Genomic DNA, 23886 nt, shown 5'->3' on the forward strand with positions numbered 1-23886 from the left:
TCTAGTGGTGGGCCCGGTGGCAGCAAGAATTTAAAAAATGTAATTATTATGTGACAATTTTTTTATTCCAAACTTATATAGTCTTACCACTGTTAGATTTTTATTTTTATTTTTATTATATGTACTAGTCATAAATTTTTTATTTTTTTTCAAGAAAGAAGACCCAAAAATGTATTTCAAAACTAAATTCAATGGGCCAAAATAAAATAATATAAATGATAATGTGTAATTAAGAAGAAAAAAATTCCACACTCTAACCCTAAAACAACTTAATCTAAAAAATTAAGGAAATTTAATTATTATGCCATTATCAATGCCCAAAATTAAAATTAGTCTTTTTTCGTACTCTATGTGTAAATTACAAACATCATTTAGTTTAGTTTTTGTTATGTTATTTTAATTTTTTCTGGAGCCGATGACTATTAATATTATAATGTATTTTTTAATTTTTTTAGTATATATTTCACCACTACTAAGGTAAAATTTTGGTCCCGTCTTTGAGCGTGTGTTTGAGACCATCCGAGAGAGAGAGAGAGAGAAAAAAAAATACAAAAGATGGTGTCCCATGTAGGCATGTACACACAAAACGGGGGGGGGGGGCGGGGGGGGGGGTGGGGGTGTTGTTGGCGACCGTTGGGAGATTCAAAAGATGGTTTGGGCCTTCGGGGGTGGTTGAGGTTGGGCCTTTGGGGAGATGGAAAGGGCAAAGAGTCGGAGGACAATTAGAAAGGCACTGACCAAATGTGCATCCGCTGTCTTGAACGGATAATTTCAGTCATTTTAATAATTTTAAAATAATTTTTGGATTGAGTTTGTGAAAAATCAACTCAATTAGATAAGCGTACGTTCTTGATACAATCTTCTGATTTTTTATTCAGATTGTAATGAGAAATTGGAAGATTGAATCAAACACCTACACTTGTTTGGTTAAGTTGATTTTTACAAACTTAAGAGGTGGATTAGAGGGGTTAAAAACATGCTATAGTGAATCTTAGAACAATTTTTTATTTATTTTTCACGATGCCATTTACAAATTATTGGACAGCTTGGATTATCCGTACGGAATCCGAAGTTGGCCCCGCATGCCAATCTTTGCATCATCGGTGCACATTTGGTCGGATCCCAGGATTCTTAGAGAAAGGAATTTTGCTGTGGACACTCTTTCGTAATAAAAGATATACCCAAAGTTCTCACAGGAAAGAACTCGTTTGCAAATTTCCACTATTAAAAATACATTTGAACGGCCACGATTGAAAAAAAAAATTGAAGAGAAGCAGGATTATTTTGCTATGATGGCCTGCAACCAAGATGGTGAGCTCGAATACTAATATTGGAAATATGAATTTCCATTATTTTGGCTGTTGATTTTGTCATTCACTTTTTTTATTAACACCACTCCTCTGCAAGCGTATTTTTGGTGCAAAAATATACTTACAGGGAAATGGCGTTAACAAAAAAAAAAACAGTGGCAAAATCATTTCCCTATTTCTTTTACCATCACCCCATATTTCCATTGTAAAAGACCCTTCAAACTCGATGTTGTGATCATCCCGCTTCCACCGATGTTCCAAAAAAATTGGTCGAAATTGTTCTGTTGTAGATGTCAAAAAAATATCTCAATGAAAAATCAATTTCACCGGATATCAAAATGAAAACGTTATTCTCATAGTTTTTTAGACGGAAACTAAGATTTTGCACCTAAGTTGTACTCCATTCATTCATAATTATGTAACCATTAGTCCCGTTCCACATCAATGTTAGAAAAGAAGTTAAAGTCTCACAGCATGCTACAGATTCAAAAGAGTATGTATATTATCACCAAACAACTATAGAGACTTAAACCAAAAAAACTCCAAGTAGAATTTACCAACGAACACTTGATGTAGTTATAATCATTAGCGAAACCAGGATTTTAACTTGAACGTGGCACCCAAAAAGATCAATTACAAAATAATGTCCAATCTGTCAAACCGAGAGCCTAAACAAGAACATGTTTTTATTTGAACAAATTCAAATATTTAAAAAAAATTAAAGAATTCGTTAATATCTGGTATCTTGCGGATATAAAATTAAAACTTTTGAATCCAAATGCATCTTTTAAATTCTCGTTTAGCGAATCGAACAATCTTTTTATGACGAAAGGAGTATGTAATCGTAACAAATGTACCCCTGTCCTAAGATTATTCAAGCATAATACTCCAAAAAAAATACATGTTTTTCATCCGTTAATCGCCATCAAAAATTGTAAAAAAAAAAAAAAAGGCCATTTAAATCAGAGGGATTTGCGCAACAAAACGTCTTTTTGGTAGGAAGATTAGGACTCGGTCAGGGGTGGTATGGTCTAGGGCTGCAAACGAAACGAGCCGCTCGCGAGCGGCTCGCAGCTCAACTCATTAGTGGCTCATTCAAGCTCGGCTCGGAAGTTAAACGAAAAAGCTCGAACCGATTTTTTCAGCTCGTTTTGTAAACGAGTCGAGCTCGAGCTAGGATAAGCTCGGCTCGAGTCGGCTCGCGAGCTGGGGTATATATACTTAAGTTTAGGATTTTTATTGTTGTTATATAATTTCTTTTTTCCGTTTTCACTTTCTAGTCAACCAAGGGAAGCGAGAGCACACGCACACCAGTATACTCCCGCTCCATAGGAAAATGAAAGAAATATACCTTCACAATCAAAATATTTTTGGTTGTATTAGGTCTATGCGAGAATATACATATACATTTTTCGTTAGTTCGTTAAGGTTCGTGAACAAGCTCGAGCTCGAGTCAAGCCAAGGCCTGCTCGGCTCGAGCTCGACTCGTTAAGTTTTCATTGAGCTCGAGCTCGTATTCGTTAAAAACTTAATAAACAAGCTTGAATACCGTAAAACTCGGCTCGACTTGGCTCGTTTGCAGCCCTAGTCTGGTCCGTCCTTCAAAGCTCCGCCCATTGTTTTTTTGGGAACAGGTTCTTGTATTCACAAACAGCCCAAAGATGTCAAAAAAGAGGGGCAACCCTCATATACAAATTAATCACCAAGGCCAAGTATAATCAAAGGGCTTTGTAGCTCAATGATTATCTCCTGATCCTCCGGTAAGGGAGATCAGGGTTCAAGTTTCGGTAGAGGCGTTTGAGATTTATAATTATGTATAGGAAAAAAAAATGGCTAAACATTTAATGGGTTTTAGTTCAGTTGGCATCTCCTCCGACTTATTTGTCTAGGGCCACGACATTTGTTAATTAGTGACCAATATACCCTCTCTCTCTCTCTCTCCTCTACTCATTTCTTCCTTTTTTTACCCCACCGCAGACGCAGAGAACAAACCCAGTTCTCACTTATCATTTCTCTCATCTGTTTCTTTTAGAGACCCATACAAGAAAGTGTATCAAAATACATTCTATTGCTGGAAAAAAGAAAATCAGAACCTCTTCCTCAACCAGTAGAAAATTTGAAGAATCAGATTGAAAGTAAAGGATGGTGGCGTTGCATTATTCATCGACAATCGATCTAGAAAATTTGAAGAAACATATTGAAAGTAAAGGGCAGAAGAGGAACAAATGGGAGAGAAGGGCGCAAGGGACATGAGATAGGGAAATGGGTTCTCGAGAGAAGTCGGTGAGGTGAGAGAATGAAGTACAACTCTGCAGTAGAAAAGTCAGTCGGATGAGAGAGAAGGGGTATAAATGTAAACAAACTCAACAGCTTACATTAGGGAAACAAAACATCAAAAGAAAGAGACAGGTCCACATTATCCTAGCTAAGAATCATCTGGCCTATATTAGAAGCAAAGATAGCAGGATTGGTTGCCTTGTAGCCTTTTGACAAATTCCGTGGTTAATCATAGTACTTGCAAAGACAATACAAAATGACAGACACAAGCCCAACAACCATTCCTACTCATGACTCCACGAATAAGCTACAGGGCAAAGTGGCCATCATCACCGGCGGCGCGAGCGGCATCGGCGAGGCCACCGCCCACCTGTTCGCCGATCGCGGAGCACGCGCCGTCGTGGTAGCCGACATCCAAGACGACAAGGGCCGACGTGTGGCCGAAGCCGTCGGCGCAAACCGCTGCAGCTACGTCCACTGCGACGTCACCGACGAAAACCAAGTCCAAGCCACGGTGGACTGGACGGTCAAAACGTATGGCCAGCTCGATATCATGTTCAGCAATGCTGGGATCGTGAGCAGCTCCGATCAGGTTGTTCTTGATCCTCGATCGAATTACTCGCGCAAATATAGTCCACTACGAAACAAATAAGACATATACTCAGTTTTTAAATAAAAAAATTAAAGTACTTACGTTCATAATATTTTTAATTTTTTGACGCCTAATTAAAGATATCAATAAATACTTTAATTTAGTGTTGAGAAATATAAAATATTACGGACGAAGTACTTTCATATTTCGATTTGAAAATTGCTTTTGTCATCACAACTAATTACTAATTATATTTGTCACAAGAGAAATAAATGATTATAATTCGAAACTTGTTTCATGCTAAATGGTAAATAGCAGTAAATTCCTGAGCATAAAGTTGTACAAACTGTTATGATTCATTTCTTGGCCATTCCGGAAATTATAAAATCTTGATTCCGTTCCCGCAGGTGATCCTCGACCTCGATTTCTCCCAATTCGACCGCCTTTTTTTGATCAACGTGCGTGGTATGGCCGCTTGCGTCAAACACGCAGCGCGTGCGATGGTGGAGCGACGAGTGAGGGGGAGTATTATATGCACGGCGAGCGTGGTGGGGAGCAAAGGGTCGAAAAGGAGGACGGACTACACCATGTCGAAGCACGCTGTGGTTGGGCTCGTCCGGGCCGCGAGCCAACAGCTTGGGGAGCACGGTATAAGGGTGAACAGCGTGTCGCCGTACGCAGTGGCCACGCCGTTGCTGCAGGAAGCACACAGGAAGGAGGCGGAGGAGATTGAGAAGGTTTACGAGGCTCTCACTCCGTTGAAAGGGATCGTGTTGAGAGTCAACCACGTAGCAGATGCCGTGTTGTTTCTGGCCTCTGATGAATCCGCATTTGTCTCCGGGCATGACCTCATCGTTGACGGTGGGTTCGTAAGGTGATCTTCACCGTCGAAAAATCAAATTTATCACTTGTACACATTAGTACATTGTTGATCTTCATTCCATCTTTTTGCCAGTGTTGTGCCCCTGGCTATGGAGCCCTGTATGTATTTAGTGGTCTTGTGAACGATGAATGTGGAATTTCCTCTAGCACTTCAACTTTTGCTCAGATTTGAGAATGAATTGAATGCTCAGATTAATCACTTAACAATACTCAATTGAGCTGAGTTTTGCTAGAGTAGCTTAAAAAACTAAAGCCTGAATCTGATCATCAGTACATTCTCGCATCAGTTCTTGTCAACATTACTGAACCATTTCTAAATTTTACCAAATCGTGCGCAAAATTTGGACCAGATCATATTCATAAAGCTTTCACAATATCAAGAGAATCATCCGCATCAACAACAAAAAAAAAAGTGCAAGAAGAATGCACTTACAAGACTCTAATATACACACCCCATGGAAAGGTGAAAAGGAGATCAAGCATAATCGGAATGAGAGTCGTAGAAATCGCTAGGGTAAGGCGACATAACCTCTTCCTCTAAAAACTGCAGCACTTGCTGCATCGCTGGCCTGTCATCTGGATTTGCAGCGGTGCATTTCGCTGCTATCTCTATGATTGCTTCTACGGTTTCAGCATCCGTGTCGGTGCATCTTCTATCCACTACGTCTTCCAATCTGTTCTCTCTTAGCAGAGTGTTCATCTGTGGATTTTTTAGGACAAGGGAATAGGATGTGACACTACGTTATTAGAGGAACAACAAATGGGAGATATTAGAAGGGAAATATTGAGCATATGTAAGGGAGAAAGTGAGAGTATCCTTACCCAACCAACAACGTTTAGGCCTTGTTTAACGAAAGAAGGATCTGTGGGTCTCTTTCCGGTTACAAGCTCTAACAGGAGGACTCCAAAGCTATACACATCTGACTTCTCAGTGGCTCTTCCACTCTGCAGATATTCTGTTTCCAAACAACATGTTAATTGCATTTTGTCAGTTTAACCTTTGATAAATGGGGACAAGTTGAGCAAATACTCCATCCCCTAATCTCACTCACCCCTTTTCCGTATTTTTATTTTTGGAATGAGACATGTGATTACTGCATTAAATTTGAGAATGGAAGGCAATAATTAACAGCATTGCATTGGCCCTTAATTCTCAGTTTGGAAAAATAATAATAATAATAATAATGCCCCTTAATTCTGACCAAAATGACATTTTGGCAAAGCCAAAAATTTGCTATGGCAATCAATTATAGGGACTCATATGGGTAGTTTTGGAAAACTAAACTTATACGTTGGCTCTTCAAAAGAGGACTAATAATGCCAGACATCCCAAAATGAATCTGTAATTTGGGACAGAGGGTGCAAAAGCAGAAAAGCGTGACTAACGGAGATCAAAAGGCGTGACTAAAGGAGATCAAAATGAACATACTCGTTGCAGGAAACAATGACCAGATTGTCAAGGCCTGATTTATGCAGAAGTTCTGAAAAATGTGATGGCAATTAAAACCAACTTTGTTAAACAGGTTACAAATCTTGGATATCTACCATAGGAAAATCAGAAACCTCCAGAGGATATGGAGAGGGAAACAATGGAGAGAGGATCCTGATCCAGCACAATCACCCAGTCCAAAGCATCACAAGCATTGGTACTGTAACATTTAACCAACTGCCTGCTCAAATAGTCCAAATGCTAAAATCAAGTTGATTTTAGTGCCAACCTTGCTCTAAAAAACTAAACTATTTTTAGTCATAATGTGACTAATGACTTTCTACTTTTTAGCCTCTATTTGTTTTCCCTGATAAATTATCTCAACCAGTCCAACTTTTGATGAACTGATTGTTGATTGATCATCTAAAAATACGAATGAATGAAGTTTATTCTTAGAAAACCGAAGGTAAGTCCAAGAACGAAGAGGCTCTCTGCTCTGGACAAACACAGACTTCTAATTATCTTAGTAACCGGAAGTAAGAAAAAGGGAGAATTGACTGACACAAAAAGCAGACACCATAGTAAATCTAAAGATTAAAACGCACCTGGTGCCAAATAACCAAAAGTTCCAGCAACCACCGTTGTCACATGGGCATCCTCATCTACCAAAAGCTTGGCAAGGCCAAAATCTGAGACACGAGGTTCTAGGTTTTCGTCAAGGAGTATATTGCTGGACTTTATATCCCGATGAACTATCCTTGGACAGCAGTCGTGATGCAAGTATGCCAAACCCCGTGCAGAGCCAAATGCTATTCTTAGACGAGCATTCCAGTTCAAGGATCGTTTTCCTTCTCCATGTTCTAAAAGAAAGGGAAGGTGATATTAGCTAAACCAGGAATCATTATGCCGCAGAACCTACAAGAACCCTTTTTTCTCCTTTCTTTTTGGTGGTCTAAATCTGTTGCAGCTTTTTAGTGAGTTTGGTTCAAAACTTGCTACTGAACTTGCGGTTATAGCCAAAATGGAAGTGGAACTGATATTTTTGAATCTTGAAAAGAGGGAAAAATAATAGAGGATGGTTGTGAGAAAACTCAATCATCAAAGAGAGCTTGCTACACTGAAACAGAAGTTACAGAACAAAAATAAGGAAGATGGAAAAAATATCCCCAACCTAAGTTCAAAAAACAAAGGAAAAATCTGGTCATTATATGTGATGAAACAGTCAAATTACCTAACATGCAACCCTTGAGATAATTATGTGAGATTGTGCCTTTCCTGATATAAGTGATGGTGCAACTTGACATTAGGATAGGAAGTATTTTCATTGCAACACCAGAGGTAAGAGATTGGGGTATTTGGTGCTTAGAATAAACCTCGGAAAAGAGCATCATTTTAGAAAATTGGCATTGTTCCTAGATCACCATTTAGGTCTCCAACGTCCCGCAAGTTATGGTTCCCTTAAAATCTAGAAAAGATGAATTGGTTTTGAGCTCACCTAGAAAACATTGTCAAGGATGAAAAACAAAACTCGAGCTGTGATGCGTGTACATTGTAGTGGCTGACAGAAAACGAACTTGTTAAAAGTGAAACATACCATGCAAGAAATCATCCAAGCTTCCCATGGCCAAATAGTCATAGATAAGGAGCTTTTGCGAAGGGAGCCTGCAGTACCCTCTCAAATTGACAAGATTTATGTGCTTGACACTGCCTAATATCTCCAGCTCCCTCTCAAAAACCTGATCAGATCCTTCACGGCTCCGATCAATCCTTTTAACCGCAAATGTACCACAATCATTCATGACCATCCGATAGACAGTACCAAATCCACCGGATCCCACAACATCCTCTACGTCAAGGGATTCTAGCTTTTCTATGATCTCACATGACGGATAGGGAAGGTCACCATGGAAAGTGATAAGTTTGGTGCCTATCAACATAACGAAAGTTTAGAAGGCTGCCACACAATATAAAGAATGAAATATGAAACTTTAAGAAATGTGCGACTAACCGGTATCGTGATGAACTTGTTTTTTGACTTCCGTATATTTCTTAGCAGCCCTTTCCTTCTTCGATAGAAACCATATCCATAGGAAGCTAAGTAGCACGACAAGCACAAGACCCAAGATGGACATCGCGCCAATCACGATCCCTTTGATGTAGTGAGACGATCGCTTTGTAGGTACTACAGAAATCAGACAATTGGAAAATAAACATTATGAGTGAAAAAATGCACTACTTGCATTATTTCTTATTTGTTTGAGGTGCAAAAAGAGTTGATCAATCTCTTACCTGTAGCTTCATCACTTTCAGCATGTGGTAGCACCGCTGGGAATCCTAGTGATGTTCTACATGGTTTGTTCACTTGTCGGCCACAGAGGTCTAAATTGCCAATAAACCTAGGCATAATGAGGTAGCATTCAAAGTAAGCTTAAAGCTTTATAAAATGTGGAAAAGAAAAACTACTTGAAATAAGTTAGTGATGATTAACAAAATTTAAAATACTGTAGTGAATGAACCCATTGGATTAGAATAGTGGTCCTGAACGTTTACAGCAGTCAATGAAGTCAAGGGTTTGATTTCCCGTTACTCGGTCGGTAGGGCTTTCACACCCTTCTAAGGATTGAATTTATGACTATTTGTGTTTGTTGTGGACAACTGTATGCTTTGTGGCGCTTTCTTCTGTCCTAACTGATGTAATCCTTATAAATATCTATAAATTATCACTTGCTGGCATTACCACCTTACCAGTTGAAAAAAAAAAAAAAAAAGACTTGCATAGACAAATCATGGCATATTGTATTAATAATGGCATTGGCACTGCTTTCAGCAACTCAGAAGAACATTGCATTTAATTAAATAAGAAAATTAGCAACAAGGTGAAAAGCATCCCCAATTGCCATATAGTCTTGAACCAGCCACATGTATAATGTCCTTACTTCTTTTTTTCTTTTTTTTTGGTTAAATTGTACGATGTATTTTGTTATGACAATTCAATGACAAGAATGTGGACACCATATTGGAAACGCAGATGCAAGATTTTATAGGATCTTGAATAGTCTCTTTACAAACCACTCAAAAACTATTGATCAGCTCTATAAATTCTTGATTCTGCTTATTACACTGCATGACTTGTATGTTCAAAAGACTGTAAATTTTTCAAAAAATATGTTCAATAGACTATAATTTTTTTTCAAGAGAACTACTTTAACAGTGGAAATGAGCAGGTCTTAAAAATGTTCAATTGTAATCTAACTTGGGTAATCGACTTTAGTAGCTTATGAAACATTTCCATAACCTCAAGATCAAACTTTGTTAAGAGTGTTTGCTGATACAAGTTTGCGAAATTAGATATTGCTTAGTGCTATTAAGTAGCAGCCCAATAGGAAAGTGCCCTAAGCAGATGATGATTAACGTTATGCACACAAAGTGAAATTGATGACAAGGAGACTTACGAATCGTTTCCAAAAGTGCTTAGTACTCCAACATCTGGGATTTCACCTGATAAAAAATTGGTAGATATATTTCTGCAGTAAACAACACCACATTGACATATAGCGAGTCTTAAGGATTAGATTATTGGGCGTAAAAGGAAAAAAAAAAATCAGATAACACTGACACAACTGGACTTACAGAGACCGGAGGCGTGTTAGACGGCCAAGAGATGAAGGGATGGCACCCTTAAGTAAGTTGCTTGACAAATCCCTGCATTGAACTTCTATGAACTTAATTCTAAAGCTCAAAATCCAAAGAATTTCCATGTTTACGACATATTATGCAGTAACTGAAGTGGGAATTTTCCAACAAAAAGGAGAAGTGAGGAACATTTCTTACATTATTGTGAGTGAAGAAAGATTCCCAATATCTGATGGTATGCCTCCTTGGAGATAATTAGCCCTCAAGTACCTATACATTAGATTATAGTAGATATACATATAAATATTTGTAACATTATACATGAGAAAAATACAAAAGAGGCAAAACCCAATTTCACTCACAGGGCTCTGAGGTCAGAACAATTTCCAATTTCACTAGGAATAACGCCATGTAAGCTGTTCTGGTGAAGTGCCCTGAGGTTGGCAAAACAGGAGAGAGAGAGAGAAAAAACAAAAACAAAAACAAAAACAAAAGAAGAAAAAGTTAAAATCAGATATTGTTCCAGGTAACTTGGAGAAATTATATTTGGGGAAAACATATATTTGGTACTTCCACTTACAGTCTCTGTAAACTACTGAGTTTTCCAACGCTTGGAGAAATTATCCCAGAAAGTTGCATATAAGGTAGATTTCTTCAAAACCCAAATCAAGAAATAGGCTCAGAAATATAAAAAGGCAATAAAATAGAGCGAACAATGTTGACTAAATGCACAAAAAAAAAAAAAAAAAAAAAAAAAGATAGAGAGAGAGAGAGAGATGCATACATAGAGAAAACTGTACTGTCAGCTGGATTGCAAGTGATACCAGTCCAGTTGCAAGGAGTGTTATCAGAATCATCCCAGTTGCTCAGAAAGTTCTTGGTATCATTCAAAGTTGTTTTGAGTTCCAGCAATGTAATACCTATAAACCAAATAGGAGAACCAAAAACGTTAGTCCTGTAAAGCTTGCAAAAAAGAAAAAAAAAAAATTTCAAAATGTGGTGTGTTGAGATATGGAGAATAAAATGTACCATCTTGAGTGAGAGCAAGAGAGAGAGAGCTGAAAAGGGTTGATGCCAAAATTGCTGAGAATACCCAAACCAACACACCCATTTTTGCTTTCTTGATCCAGATGGGTTCTCTCCGTGGCTAGGGTTTCTTGCAGAAACTACTAGGAACTGGTCACTACTAGTCACTTTACCTCCTGTGTTGGTAATGGTGGGGTCATCTAATGAGATTTGTGATAATTGTAGGGTCTACGTTGAAATTTTAATTTTGGTAAAGGCGCGAAGAGAGAGAAGGAGGGGTCAACTTTTGTTGAAAAAACTACTCTTTTCGTCTGGATATTCTCATCTGTGGATATCAAATAAAATTCATTATACGATTTGAACTATTAATTTTATAGAGAATGATGCAAAAATAATAGGAGTATTGAAAAGGATGTTTATGCTAGTGATAAATTTAAGTAGGGTAATTTTTTAATTTTGTCTTTATTTAATTTTTTTGCATTTATTAATTTTACGTTAAACTTTTATGTGATATGGATGAGTAAGAACGAAATGAATCGAAAAAGTAAAAATATTTATTACTTTTATACAAGTATTTTGAAAAATATTTAAAAAAAAACTTAAAAAGTCAGTTTTTAGACCTTTTCTTGAATATTTTTCAAAATACTTGTTTAAAAGTCATAATTTTTTTACTTTTCCGATTCCTCTCATCCATATCACATAAAAATTTGACGTAAAATTAACAAGGGCAAAAAAAAATTAAATTAGGACAAACCCAAAAACTTGTAGTGCATAATAAGCCTAAACACCGAAACTCAAAAAAAATTAAATAGGCATCCTATATTTAGGTTCATCCTCAAATATTCATTGCCCTAAACTCAAATCATATTTATTTTCAGAACAATAGGAAGTCACGATTTTGCAGAGACTGCATAATAATTATTCAAATTGATTATTATGTTCAATTAACCTAATTGAAATACCCCATTAATATCTAAAAATGACCTATTTAGATCGTTAAATAAAATTATATTGAATCCCAAATTGGATCATATAAAAAATCTCATGAAAGATCTTCATGATTGTTGCAATAATTTTTATTGGTTTTCCCCTGGTATCTAATACTCTGAGGCTCTATTTAGGTTCTTATTTTTTAAGTACTTATTTTTCGTTTTATCAAACAAATCATTCTCTCACGATACATTTTATTTAATTCAAAACATAAATACTTATTTTTGGAAAAAAAATACTTATTTTAGGCAAAGCCAAAAAGACTCTTTGAAAATGTGCATAGTTCCGATAATAAAAGAAACGAAAAAAAAGAAAAGAAAAAAGAATATATATATATATATATATATATATATATATATATATATATTATGTGCATAGAAATTGTGGAGAGAGAAAGAGGAGTAGCCGTTGTCCCCGTGAAATTCAAAACACGGATTTATAACACCACTCTCGAGTATCTAGAAACAAGCAGACTCGCTGTGAAGAAGCGACACGCGTCACTGACTTTTGAACTTTGACAGGTGCGAAGCGTGGAGCGGAGAGTAGTAGTAGAAGATTATTTCAACATTAAAGGAGGTACGGCTTCTTTGGATTTTTGCCGTTTCGACAAAAGTCTGAAAAGCTACACTGCCCCAAGTCAGAGAGAGAGAGAGAGGGTACCAAAGAGAAACTTTAAATATGCCGGGGGAATGCTAACATACAATCGCTGTTCAGTGCTCTCTCTGAGCGACCAATGGAACAGGCATGAGTGGGATGGCCCCCACTGGATTTTGCACTGATTTGAGAGGGAAATTGTACATTTTGGAGGGAAAGTAGCAGCTTTCAAGAAAAATTACTTCAAGGACCTGCTTGGATGGAGTAAAAAGGAGAGAGGAAAAATAAGAGGGGTATATGGAGAAGGGTTCACTCTTTTTCCCTTGCTTGGCATTCCAATTTCTTCCCCTGTTATATTTAACCTTCTCTTTGTTTTCACCGGTTTAAGGGATTGTCCGGGATTTATTTTGGGCTCCTCTTGAAGTCCTCAAAAATAATCCGGCTGTGGAGGGGTATTTTGTGAAAAATACCCCTCGTTATCCCTTTTTCCCATTTACCATTCAACCAACTTCTACTTTTCATTCTACCCAAAATCATAAGATCTTCGCACCGTTCTAATAAATTGAAAATTTAAACACTTAATTTTTAACTATATTTGTTAATATATAAACGGTGTAAAAAAATAAGTGTTCCAATTTTTAATCCGTTTTAACCGGTGCGAAGATCTTAGTTTTCTGATTATTTATCCTAAATGGTCATAATTAAATTTTGACTCTATGGCTCTCGTTGGTTAGCCCTAAGAGATATTTGATTCTACAACTTTTTTAGGACTAATCAACGAGAGCCTTAGAGTCAAAATTTAATTATGACCATTTAAGATAAAATAATCAGAAAACTAAAATCTTTCTACCGGTTCAAACAGAGTGAAATTTGAAACACTTAATTTTTTTTTTAAAAACCAAATTTTATAAAAAAAAGTTGTTTAATAATAATACTAAATTCGTTAATTTGTTAGTAGAAATAAATATTACGACTTAAATTGTGAAAGAATAATTAAATTTGCAATTACATATAAAACGTAATACATAAATTAATTTAGGGACTGCACAAGGACAAAAGGGTCATTCAGCTTGTTATATCATCCACCCTTTCTTATACCTCCTATTAATCCTCCATCCAAACCAAGTATTATTTAATTCCTTTTCTTTTATACCTCATCAAAACAACCTACTATTTAATTTCCCCTCCATAAATATCACATAAATGTGGGCCACCCCTTATTAACTAATACCTCTTACTATCTTATCTCCCTTATTAACTAATACCCCCAATTTTTTCCCCACATCCAAATGGGCCCCAAGGGTAAATATCACTTAGGTGGTGTTCCAACTAAACTTCTTTTTTAAAAAGTATTTTTTTAAATTTTAAATTCAAATATAATAAAAATGAAAAATAATTTTTTAATTTTTTTTGCACCGTATAAAAGATCTCAATGAAATCTATCAAATAAAATTCATATTTGGAGGAAAATTATTTGCGTAAATATATGATTTTTGGGCTTGAAATTACATTCTTTTTTCCAAAACCTTCTTTTTTGAAAGTTGTAACACCCCCACCACCCCCCGATTTTTTTTAAATAATAATCTGTAGTCCAAATGGGTTGGAGCGTTCACAACCGTCGGATAATATTTTTAAAGATCGAGATTTTAAAAAATCTATTTGGGGAAAGCTTTTTAAAGTTTAAACAGTTAGATGCAAAGATGAATGATTGTGATTGGACTGCAGAGACTCTTTGCTATCCAACTGCTGAGAATCCAGCTCCTTTTTTAAATGACAGAAGATACCTCTTTAGTGCTGTTTGAGAAATGATGGTAATGAATCTCCTGTGGTTTCAATGTTTAAAAATGAAGTGATTTTTGCACTCCTCTTTAGTTACGCATACTTTTTTTTAATTCATTTGAATTTATTATCTTGCCCTTCAATCAACACACTTTTTCACACATTCAAGAATAATATTGTAAATTCATGTGGATAAAAACAAAATAATAAATATGAATGACTAAAATGAGAGTGAAAATCACTTTCTTTTTTTAAATGACATGATTTAACAATTGATAGTTGATTTTGTAATATATGAGATTATTCAAAAGGTATTGAATTTTGTTACCATACTAGTGCATGTTCGTGTCTGAAGGCACGACACAACGTATCTAAAGTCACGTTGCTAGTGCATGCCTGAAGGCACGACTTCACGATCAGCACACTGCAAATAAATACTGGATATTGAATCCAATATATCAACCTCTGTCTAAGAGTAATATTATAAGAGCCAACATTTTAAAATTTAAACATACCAACCAATGCTCTACATTAACTAAATCAGTAAATGATGAAAAATAATAATGGAAACTCTTTTTGGTACTGGTTTTGGCCTTTTAATTTAATTTATAAAAATGTGAGAGCAATAGGAGTAGGGGAGGAAAATTATCATCCCTCAAATTGGGTGTTTTTGATTTATGCAGCCTTATACCTGAGAAAAAAAGATGAAACACTCAGTCATAAACTATTGTTCACACACTGCATGCGCTTACACATTTTTAACTTAAAATGGATGGCCAATAGTAGGGCTGTAAATGAACTGAGTCATTCGCGAACCGTTCGAGGCTCGGTTCGGTAAGAGCTCGTTTGAGTTCGATTCGTCTGCTAAACGAACTGAACCTCAACCTCAATTCTAGGCTCGTTTCGTAAATGAGCCGAACCTGAGCCTAATGGTATTCGGCTCGGTTAGGTTCGTGAACCTATACTTAAATTTAATTAATAATTCAATAGGTGTCTATTTGTAAATGTAAAAAAATTTAAGGTTGTATATATAATTCAATATTTATTTTTCTCCCAAATTCTATACGATCAATGAGAGAATTTGAGTTCGCTTGAGTTTAATGAGTTTAGCCGAATCAAATTTGAGTCTTGACGAGCTCAATTCGAGCTTAGATTCGGCTCAACTCGATTCATTTGAGTTTAACGAGCCAAACTCAAGCCAAGATGTTCAAGTTCGAATCGAACCCGAGCCGAACTCAAGCCAGACTAGTATCTTAACAAACCCAATAGAGCCGAACCCGAGCCTTGAAAATTTTAACGAGCTGAACTCGAGCCAAGTTGTTCAGGCTCGAATCGAACTCGAGCCGAACTCAAACCTTAACGAACCCGAGCCGAACTTAACAGGGTTCGGCTCGATTCGGTTCGTTTACAGCCCTAGCCAATAGCCATTGCTTGCTTCCAAAGATTTTCCAAAACACATACAATTGAATAAAAAATAGTCTACTTACTATAAAAACCAATTCACTGCTATAGATTCACCGAACATGTGTTGGGCATTCCATCAAACACCTTATTGGCTACATAAAAAAGGTAGCGAGTACATGAGAAGGAAGGAAGCTAGAGATAGGAACCACTGGTTTAAACAAAGCAGTATGAATAATTTTGCAGAGACGTCATGGCCGTCGTCTACTTCGTCGAACCACACCCAACCCATTTTCTATTGCCTGCGTGGAGAGAGAGAGAGAGAGCGAGCGAGAGAGAGAGAGAGAGAGAGAGAGAGAGCCTACACGAAGCAAGGGGGAACGTAGTTTTGAGAGAGAATTTTATTTAAGATTCCTTCCTCCCTCACTAAAATGCCACTCAAATGTAATATATTTACCAAAATGTCATGTTGTAAGATCCAACGGTTATAACGTATTGAAAACTTAATCTAACGGCTAAAAATGTGCTCTTGTTTGTATGTGTACATAATTTTTGAAATATTCCCTTTAAGATACCGTTCTATTTTATAATATAGTTTATTTTGTACATGTGCAATATTATTTTACGTGTGTTCTTTCATATACATATATTCTAAAGAATTTTAACTAAAGTTGTAAATAGTATCAAACCAAAAATGGCATGATTTTAAGCAAATCGGGTTAATATAAAGTATATGTTTTAAGATTAACATGGGTTTTTTGATATGACCCAAAATGACACGAAACTAGAAATTTTGCGTTGGTCATGGGACAAATTCTCAACCAATCCCACTTGACAATTGAGGGGGTGTTCCGGATGCGCAGTAAAAAGAAGGTTTTTTAAACTCAAATATAATGAAAATGAAAAATAATTTTTTAATTTTTTATTATACCGTTTAAAAGATCTCGATGAGATCTATCAAACAAAATCCATATTGGTAGAAAAATTATTTACGTAAACACATGATTTTTAAACTTGAAAAACTTTCTTTTCAAAAAAAAACTTTTAAATAGAAAGTGGAACACCCTCTGAATATGTTTTAACACGAAATAACCTACGCAGTCTCAAAATCGATGAGGCAGTTGAGTATGTCAACGATTTTCAAACTACAGATTAAGGCGGGTTGGGCGGGATCGAGGAAAGTTTCAAAACAAAATAAGAAATTTCAAATAAAATAGCAAAAATATGAGTACGAGATAAACAAGGGTCATGTTAACAAAAAAAAAAAAAAAAACTATCTAGGTCATTGAATGCCAAAAAATAATATTAACAGCATTATCAAATTAGATTTTAAAAGTTCAATGGAAATGTGTATAGTATTTTTCAACACAGATATGTAACAGGTTGGATTCATTGCGGGTCTTAACCCGCAAGTCAACTCAATCGCTCTCCACAAAACTTATCACCCACATTAGCTAATCCGTTCATCCTCTCCAACCGTGGCTGTCGGTGCAAGTTAGGTAGGGTTAAGTTAGTTTAGCTGGTTGGTAGTTTTTTTTTTTTACGCCTCTATACAAAGTACTCAAAATGACGCGATACGGTGCTCACCCTCACTCTTGTGTGGATGTGACAGAATGAGCAACATCTCGAATGAAGGTAGTAAAGATGAGACAAAATAAGTATTTGAATATTCATCTCAACAAAAAATACATCGTGGGAAATTACAAATGTTACACCATTTTTTAGAGTAATGATTGGAAAGAAATAAAATAATGATTAGAATTTAAAATTTAAAACCCTTAAACGAATGGGGTCATAATGACTGTTTTTTGGAAATTGATTGTAACGCCCGGATTTTTCGAAGACGTTAAAGAATGCATTTTTCCAAAGTGATCTCATTTATTTAGTACGAATAACGAGAAACAAATTTTTAGGTTTAGATACGACGATCAATATATATATATAGGTTCAAGGGACACCAAAAAAACACCTAAAAAAACACCTCAAATCTCAATCTCATAGTTTCCGACCAAATTTTTATGATCCGAACCGTTCAATGTGTGCAGAATGTGATTTTAAAGGTGCCCGCGAGAAATTAGCAAAAAAAAAAAGACTGAAAAAGGCTTGATTTGAGCAGTTTTTATTTGAACCGTTTAATAAAAAACTGTTCGAAACTGTTCAGATCAAGCCCTTCTCGGTCATTTGTTTTGCTGATTTCTCGCGAGTACCCTTAAAATCACATTGTGATCACATTGAGCGGCTTAGATCATCAAAATTTGATCGAGAACTATGAGGTATTTTTTTGGGTTCCCCGAATATATATAATAAGTTCACAATTATTACAATTCTCGAATACTATGAATTCTCAAAATAAAGTTTATTTAAATTAAACAGAGCAATTAGGATAAGGCAACCAAGGCCCTTTAACTTCTTCCTCCGCAATGTTGACTTCAGTCGGATCAATCGGTGCTCCTGTTTCTCCTTCGATACCTGGCATTTGAACACCGAAATATGTACTACCATGAGCATAAAACGCTCAATAGATAAATCCTACTCCTACTTAACCCACACGTATCTAAAGGCTTTCATTTTATGCCACTCATGAGTAGATAACATTACATGTGTCTAAAGGCTTTCAACAATATTGATCTGACCAAAAGCTAAGAGCATTGTTGGCAGTTTCCCAAGAAAAGAAATAACAATTCTTTGCAAATAATAAGTTTCAATTGAACTACACAGGTGTCATCTCTATCTAATATAATAGAGGATAAAAAATATTGGTGTCATTCTACGACAAAGTGTGGTCACTCCAAAATGAAGGTGGTCGATCGGTGCTATTCTAATTCAACGGAAAACTCCATTTTCGTTCGTTTAAGCTTCTGGATACCATAAACTACTAGATTAAGCAAATAAAAAGGGTTTGGTAGGATAACCTACCTTAATTCCTGCAGATTAAGCTAGAATCGGAGGGATTCGGGTGGGTTACGGTGGCGTCAAGCGGCGGCCGAACTCCTTCTCCTTCTCCTTCTCTGCAACTTCTCTTCTAAAATGCTCTCTCTCTCTCTCTCTCTCTCTCTCTCTCTCTCTCTGGTTTGTGTAGTGTGAAGGAGGGGATAGAGGTACTCGTAAGAGGTTGGGAATCATTTGTGCTTCGGGAAGAAGAATTGGAGGCAGAGGTAAGTAATTAGAGAAAAACTGTTAGAGAATGGGTGCGACAAAGATGCAGGGTAAGGTTTGTATATATATATAGAAGACAACTACATACTCACATACATATACTCGTTTATCATACACGAACACTTTCTCATGTGCGCGCATACTTGTACACTGACAAAATTTTATAAAATGAAATCCACGCTAAATGAAGCGATAATTATTTGAATTACGACATTTATTTATTGAAAGAAATATTCTAAAATTTCAGATCGTTACATTGATTGTCTATTTGTTCAAAAGGAAACATCAATATTGAATGGTAGGACTGCAACATCCAATCAAACTAGTATGTGTGCTTAGGGCGGCAATGATATACTATAGCTAGTGAGGTAACATCTAATCAACTTAATTTCTCGTACCAACTCAGAATTTCTTAAAACGTGAATCTTTTGGATCTAAAAAAAAGAACTCTCTCTCTTTTTTGGCTCCGCAGAGTTAGTAATGTAAATTATAGTCAGTTAGTTTTAAATTCCAATCAAATAAAGAAAACTGAGGAGTTAGGCGTGACTATTGAAATGCGAGGGGCTCTCATAATGTGCATGATGAGTTCAGCTTTCATCGAACCCATCACACACCGGTTGGTTCGGGGTAGGGATTTGGCATTCTGATCCCAATGAAATTTTTCACGGGCTCTAGGGTGTAGTTTTTTTTTGATCGGCCTAGGGTGTACTCCAGTTGTTTGGTCGGAGATTTCAGGATTCGGGTTGGACTCCCCAGTGGGCCTGTCGATTGAGAGCCACATGTGAAAACGACAAGTTCAATGAAAATTTGGGCCACTTGTGTAGGCCTCTGACCTCCACAAGTACTAAAAGGGCTAGATGCCCAAGACTGCTATAACTTGGGCTGCTGGGCCACATATGGGCTCAAACTTCAAACTCCAAATCCAACTGCAAATATACCAAATGGAATACGAAATCAGCACAAATCAATCTTGTTTCATCAAGAAGCAATTACAGTATGATGCGGAATGCTCAATTTTGTCTCCACATAGGATTGATTATGCATCACCAACATCATAAGCATTCACAAACATCATGTATCATTCCTCCCCCCCGCCCTACTTTAGGGGGGGAAATTAGTTACAAAATGTGTGTATGGATGCTCGCTCTCTCTCTCTCTCTCTCTCTCTCTCTGTAGATATGGAAGAAACGCAAAACTTAGAAATTTGGAAGAGGGAAGGTAAGAAAAAGATAGTATGAGGGACATGGAGGGGGAGGATCGAAGAGATCCTCCGTCACAAGGGGAGAACTTCCTTCTCAATCCCCATTCTTCTCCAAGAAAACCAGGAGGATGGAAAGCAATCGCATATATTCTAGGTAAAATATCAATCATTTTTTAAATTAGTCCGAAATGTAGGTATGCATAATTTGGAAAGTAATTGAATTTTTGTATTTGGTGGTGTTTTGAAGGTAACGAATCGTTTGAGAAATTGGCTTCTATGAGTTTGATAGCCAATATAACAGTGTATCTGCGTACCGAATATAACATGGAAGGGATATTTCTGGTAAATGTGGTTAGCATATGGTCTGGCTCCTCCAGTTTTACATCATTAGCCGGTGCTTTCCTCTCTGATGCTTATCTAGGCAGGTTCCTCACCCTCCTGTTTGGATCAATCTCCTCATTTCTGGTACCATTTTATTTATTTTCTTCTTTTCTGTCCCTCCTCCTCCTCCTCTTCTTCTTCTTCTTCTTCTTTTTTGTTTTTTTTTTTTAAAACTTTTCTGCCTCTATTTTGCTATTTCTTGTTTCTAATTACTCAATCGGAAATGTGAAAAAAAAGGTTGGTAAGTTGTTTCATCTGGTTTTATATTTAGGAAATATTAATTGTTCTTCTTATCTTGCTGAGAGGAACGCACTTCTTCATATCTTTGTTTCACAAACAACAAAAATGCTACCAATTGAAAACATTATTTGATTAATATTTATACATTCACATTCACTCCCTTCCTTTTTCTTTTCCTTCTCTTGACGTACACGGCAGAACTCCATATTTGTGAAAGTAATTATTCTACTGGCGTATTGCGTGGATACAGATTTTAGATTCTAACTTCTAATTCTACTGCAGATTGTAGATTTTAGTAAACGCAGATAGATATGTTTATCATAGCTATAAAATTACAATTGAAGGGCTCAATGAGCCTGACTCTTAGAGATTTTTGGGATAGTATGACCCAAATTATTACAGAACAGTTGTCCTCAAAAAAGGAGAAATGACGCATGGATTGATATATCCATGATCAATCTCAATATCAGCCACTCAAAGCTATGTGTAAAGATAAGAGCATGTGACGATGGGGTCTATCAAGTGTACCCGGCATCTTTATCTCATTTTCATTTGAATTTGGGTGTAATTTGAATTTCATTTGTATCTTACAAATAATACAAGTATTTTACACACTACAAATTTTGGTACTCGACTTTAACTAAGCACCTTAAGCAAGAAGTCAGCACACCATCTTAGAAAGATAAGAGAGGAAGGTGACTCGTTCAAGAATGAACTCAAATAGGCCCAAGTATGGTAAGAAACTATATGAGTGATTTGTTTTTTGTTTTTTTTACCACATTTCTTAGAACCTCCAAGTGCAGCACGTTTCTAGGGGATTTTATTAGTTAATCCTGAAATCAGAGAAGCCCAAATTTCTTTAAAAAGGAATGCAATAGTAAATGTCTTGAGCATCAATATTTTACTTCAAAACAATTAACCAAGTTGGTATCTCAAAAGGGCATGGGAATGGTAGCCCTAACAGCAGGATTACCAAATCTTAGGCCCCCATCATGTCCAGAGGAATCGGACTGCACCCAGCCTAAGCCATGGCAACTCAGCGTCCTCTTTGGTGGTCTTGCCCTACTTGCCCTCGGCTCGGGCGGCATCCGGTCGTGTAACATAGCCTTCGGGGCCGATCAATTCGACACCAAAACAGAGAAAGGAAGAACACAGCTCAAGAGCTTCTTCAACTGGTGGTACTTCTCGTTTACCGTCGCTCTCCTGATAGCGCTCACCGTCGTCGTCTACGTCCAGACTAACGTCAGTTGGTTTCTGGGGTTCGTCATTCCCACCGCGTGTCTTGCCGTCTCCATCACCATTTTCTTGCTTGGACGCCGTGTTTACGTTTGCATGAAGCCGCAGGGGAGCGTCTTCGTTGACATTTGCAAGGTTATCATCGCGGCCTGGAGAAAGAGGAAGGTAATGTCGACATTTTAAGATGCTCTAATACTATTATCTACTCTCCCACATAAAGGCCAGCCCCAGTTTGGGTGTTCCCAAAAAACTGAAGCTGTATGGATTTTTTGGTTGCCCAAATTGTCCCGTATCAGTAGGAAAATCGGTACTTTAGCCGGTACGGTATACAGAACCTTGTAACCAATTGAAAACATGGAAATTCATTCCCAAACAGGTAACCGCAGGACCAGAATCCGCCTTCTACAACCCTCCCGAATCTGAATCGGAGCAACAAAACACCGTGCCCCCCACCGATAGGTTCAAGTACCTCGACAAGGCGGCTATTATACTTGATCCAAATGAACTAAATCCTGAAGGTTTTCCCGGCAACAATTGGAGGCTCTGCAGTATCCAACAAGTCGAAAGACTGAAATGCCTAGTCGGGATCGTCCCCGTTTGGTTCACGGGGATCGCTTGTTTCATCGCGATGGACCAAATGAACACGTTCGGAATCCTCCAAGCCATCCAGTCCAACACCACAATCCACAACTTCAAAGTCCCACCCGGGTGGATGGGGCTCACGTCGATGATCTCTCTCGCCACTTGGATCTTCATCTACGAGTGCATATACGTCGCTTGTGCCAGAAAATTAACAGGAAAAGAGGACGTCAGGTTCTCCACAAAGCAGAAAATCAGAGTCGGGATCGTCATGTCGATCCTTTGCATGCTTGTGGCAGGTTTCATGGAAAGAAAACGTCGTGAAGCCGCTTTAGAAACCGGATCTTTCGTTTCCCCTGTCAGCATTGCCCTGCTTTTGCCCCAGTTTGTGTTGTCAGGTTTGCTGGAGGCTTTCGCAGCCGTGGCAATAATGGAGTTCTTCAACAACCAAGTTCCGGAAAGCATGCGGAGCGTGGCCGGGTCCGTTTTCTTCCTCAGCCTGTCGATGGCGAGTTACTTGAACTCGGTGCTCGTGAACGTGGTTCACGCGTTGAGCGGGAGGAATGGGAGATCCCCGTGGTTGGGGGGCCGCGACCTTAATGCTAACAGGCTTGATTACTTCTACTTCACCGTTGCCGCTCTGGGGGTTGTCAATTTCGCCTACTTCAATCTGTTTGCGCACCGGTACGTGTTTGTTGATGTTGGTAGCAGGGAGAGAGAGGCGACCGAGAGATTGAATGAGCCGAGCCAAGTTCGTAACGTAAATTCAACAGCACAATTTTGCAAGCAAGTTTAAGGATTATAACTATACAGCCACAGAATACACGACATTTTAGTGACAACTTCACTATTGTCACCAAAAGTATGATTTTAGTGACGATTTTTAAGTTGTCACCAAGATTTTTTTGTCACAAAACATTTTTCTTGTAGTGCCTAAAATTATACTCCTACTATATAGCTCCATCAAATAAATGTATTTGTTTGATCTAATCTTATAATATTTCATTTAGAGTTAAAGAAGCTAAATTTTAAATAAAAATTAGACATTTGGATGAAGCATTTACAGTTACTTACAAGGCCACTCAAAAGATTTTTTTGTTTTAATTACTCAACCGTTCAAATTATTTGGGCGGGACCCTAAAGTTGACTCCGCAAATCAATTTGTACACTATCTGTGCCC

General features: G+C 37.3%; 3 protein-coding genes and 1 long non-coding RNA gene across 9 annotated transcripts; 2 read left to right on the plus strand and 2 right to left on the minus strand.

The window, feature by feature from the left end:
* The first annotated feature begins 3754 nt into the window (after positions 1-3754).
* LOC131299021 ((-)-isopiperitenol/(-)-carveol dehydrogenase, mitochondrial-like) lies at positions 3755-5260 on the plus strand. The gene is made up of 2 exons (XM_058324551.1): positions 3755-4179; positions 4587-5260. Exons 1-2 carry the CDS (start codon positions 3844-3846, stop codon positions 5055-5057), a joined length of 807 nt encoding a protein of 268 aa, XP_058180534.1. The 5' UTR covers positions 3755-3843; the 3' UTR covers positions 5058-5260.
* Positions 5261-5393: 133 nt separating this feature from the next.
* On the minus strand, positions 5394-11428 carry LOC131299019 (LRR receptor-like serine/threonine-protein kinase FEI 2). 2 transcript variants are annotated; one of them, XM_058324548.1, is made up of 13 exons: positions 11153-11421; positions 10908-11043; positions 10704-10775; positions 10486-10557; positions 10322-10393; positions 10121-10192; positions 9943-10014; positions 8780-8886; positions 8499-8672; positions 8085-8417; positions 7096-7350; positions 5884-6017; positions 5394-5761 (listed from the first exon to the last, which is right to left on the minus strand). In XM_058324548.1, exons 1-13 carry the CDS (start codon positions 11232-11234, stop codon positions 5537-5539), a joined length of 1806 nt encoding a protein of 601 aa, XP_058180531.1. In that variant the 5' UTR covers positions 11235-11421; the 3' UTR covers positions 5394-5536. The 2 variants fall into 2 exon arrangements, with proteins under 2 accessions (XP_058180531.1, XP_058180532.1); XM_058324549.1 differs by lacking the exons at positions 5394-5761; positions 5884-6017 and adding an exon at positions 6302-6731 and having other exon boundaries at positions 11153-11428.
* A 6132-nt stretch (positions 11429-17560) lies between these two features.
* LOC131299006 (uncharacterized) lies at positions 17561-19095 on the minus strand. The gene is made up of 2 exons (XR_009190588.1): positions 18830-19095; positions 17561-18382 (listed from the first exon to the last, which is right to left on the minus strand). It is a non-coding gene; the product is annotated as an uncharacterized LOC131299006 (long non-coding RNA).
* Positions 19096-20218: 1123 nt separating this feature from the next.
* On the plus strand, positions 20219-23616 carry LOC131298962 (protein NRT1/ PTR FAMILY 2.8). 5 transcript variants are annotated; one of them, XM_058324473.1, is made up of 5 exons: positions 20220-20424; positions 20518-20612; positions 20696-20735; positions 21831-22292; positions 22504-23616. In XM_058324473.1, the coding sequence occupies exons 4-5, from the start codon at positions 21834-21836 to the stop codon at positions 23500-23502; spliced, it is 1458 nt and encodes a 485-aa protein (XP_058180456.1). In that variant the 5' UTR covers positions 20220-20424; positions 20518-20612; positions 20696-20735; positions 21831-21833; the 3' UTR covers positions 23503-23616. The 5 variants fall into 5 exon arrangements, with proteins under 5 accessions (XP_058180452.1, XP_058180456.1, XP_058180455.1 ...); XM_058324469.1 differs by having other exon boundaries at positions 20219-20424; positions 20518-20735; XM_058324472.1 differs by lacking the exon at positions 20696-20735 and having other exon boundaries at positions 20518-20691.
* Positions 23617-23886: the final 270 nt, after the last annotated feature.

Source organism: Rhododendron vialii, chromosome 8a, assembly GCF_030253575.1.
Source record: "Rhododendron vialii isolate Sample 1 chromosome 8a, ASM3025357v1".
NCBI classification, from domain to species: domain Eukaryota; kingdom Viridiplantae; phylum Streptophyta; class Magnoliopsida; order Ericales; family Ericaceae; genus Rhododendron; species Rhododendron vialii.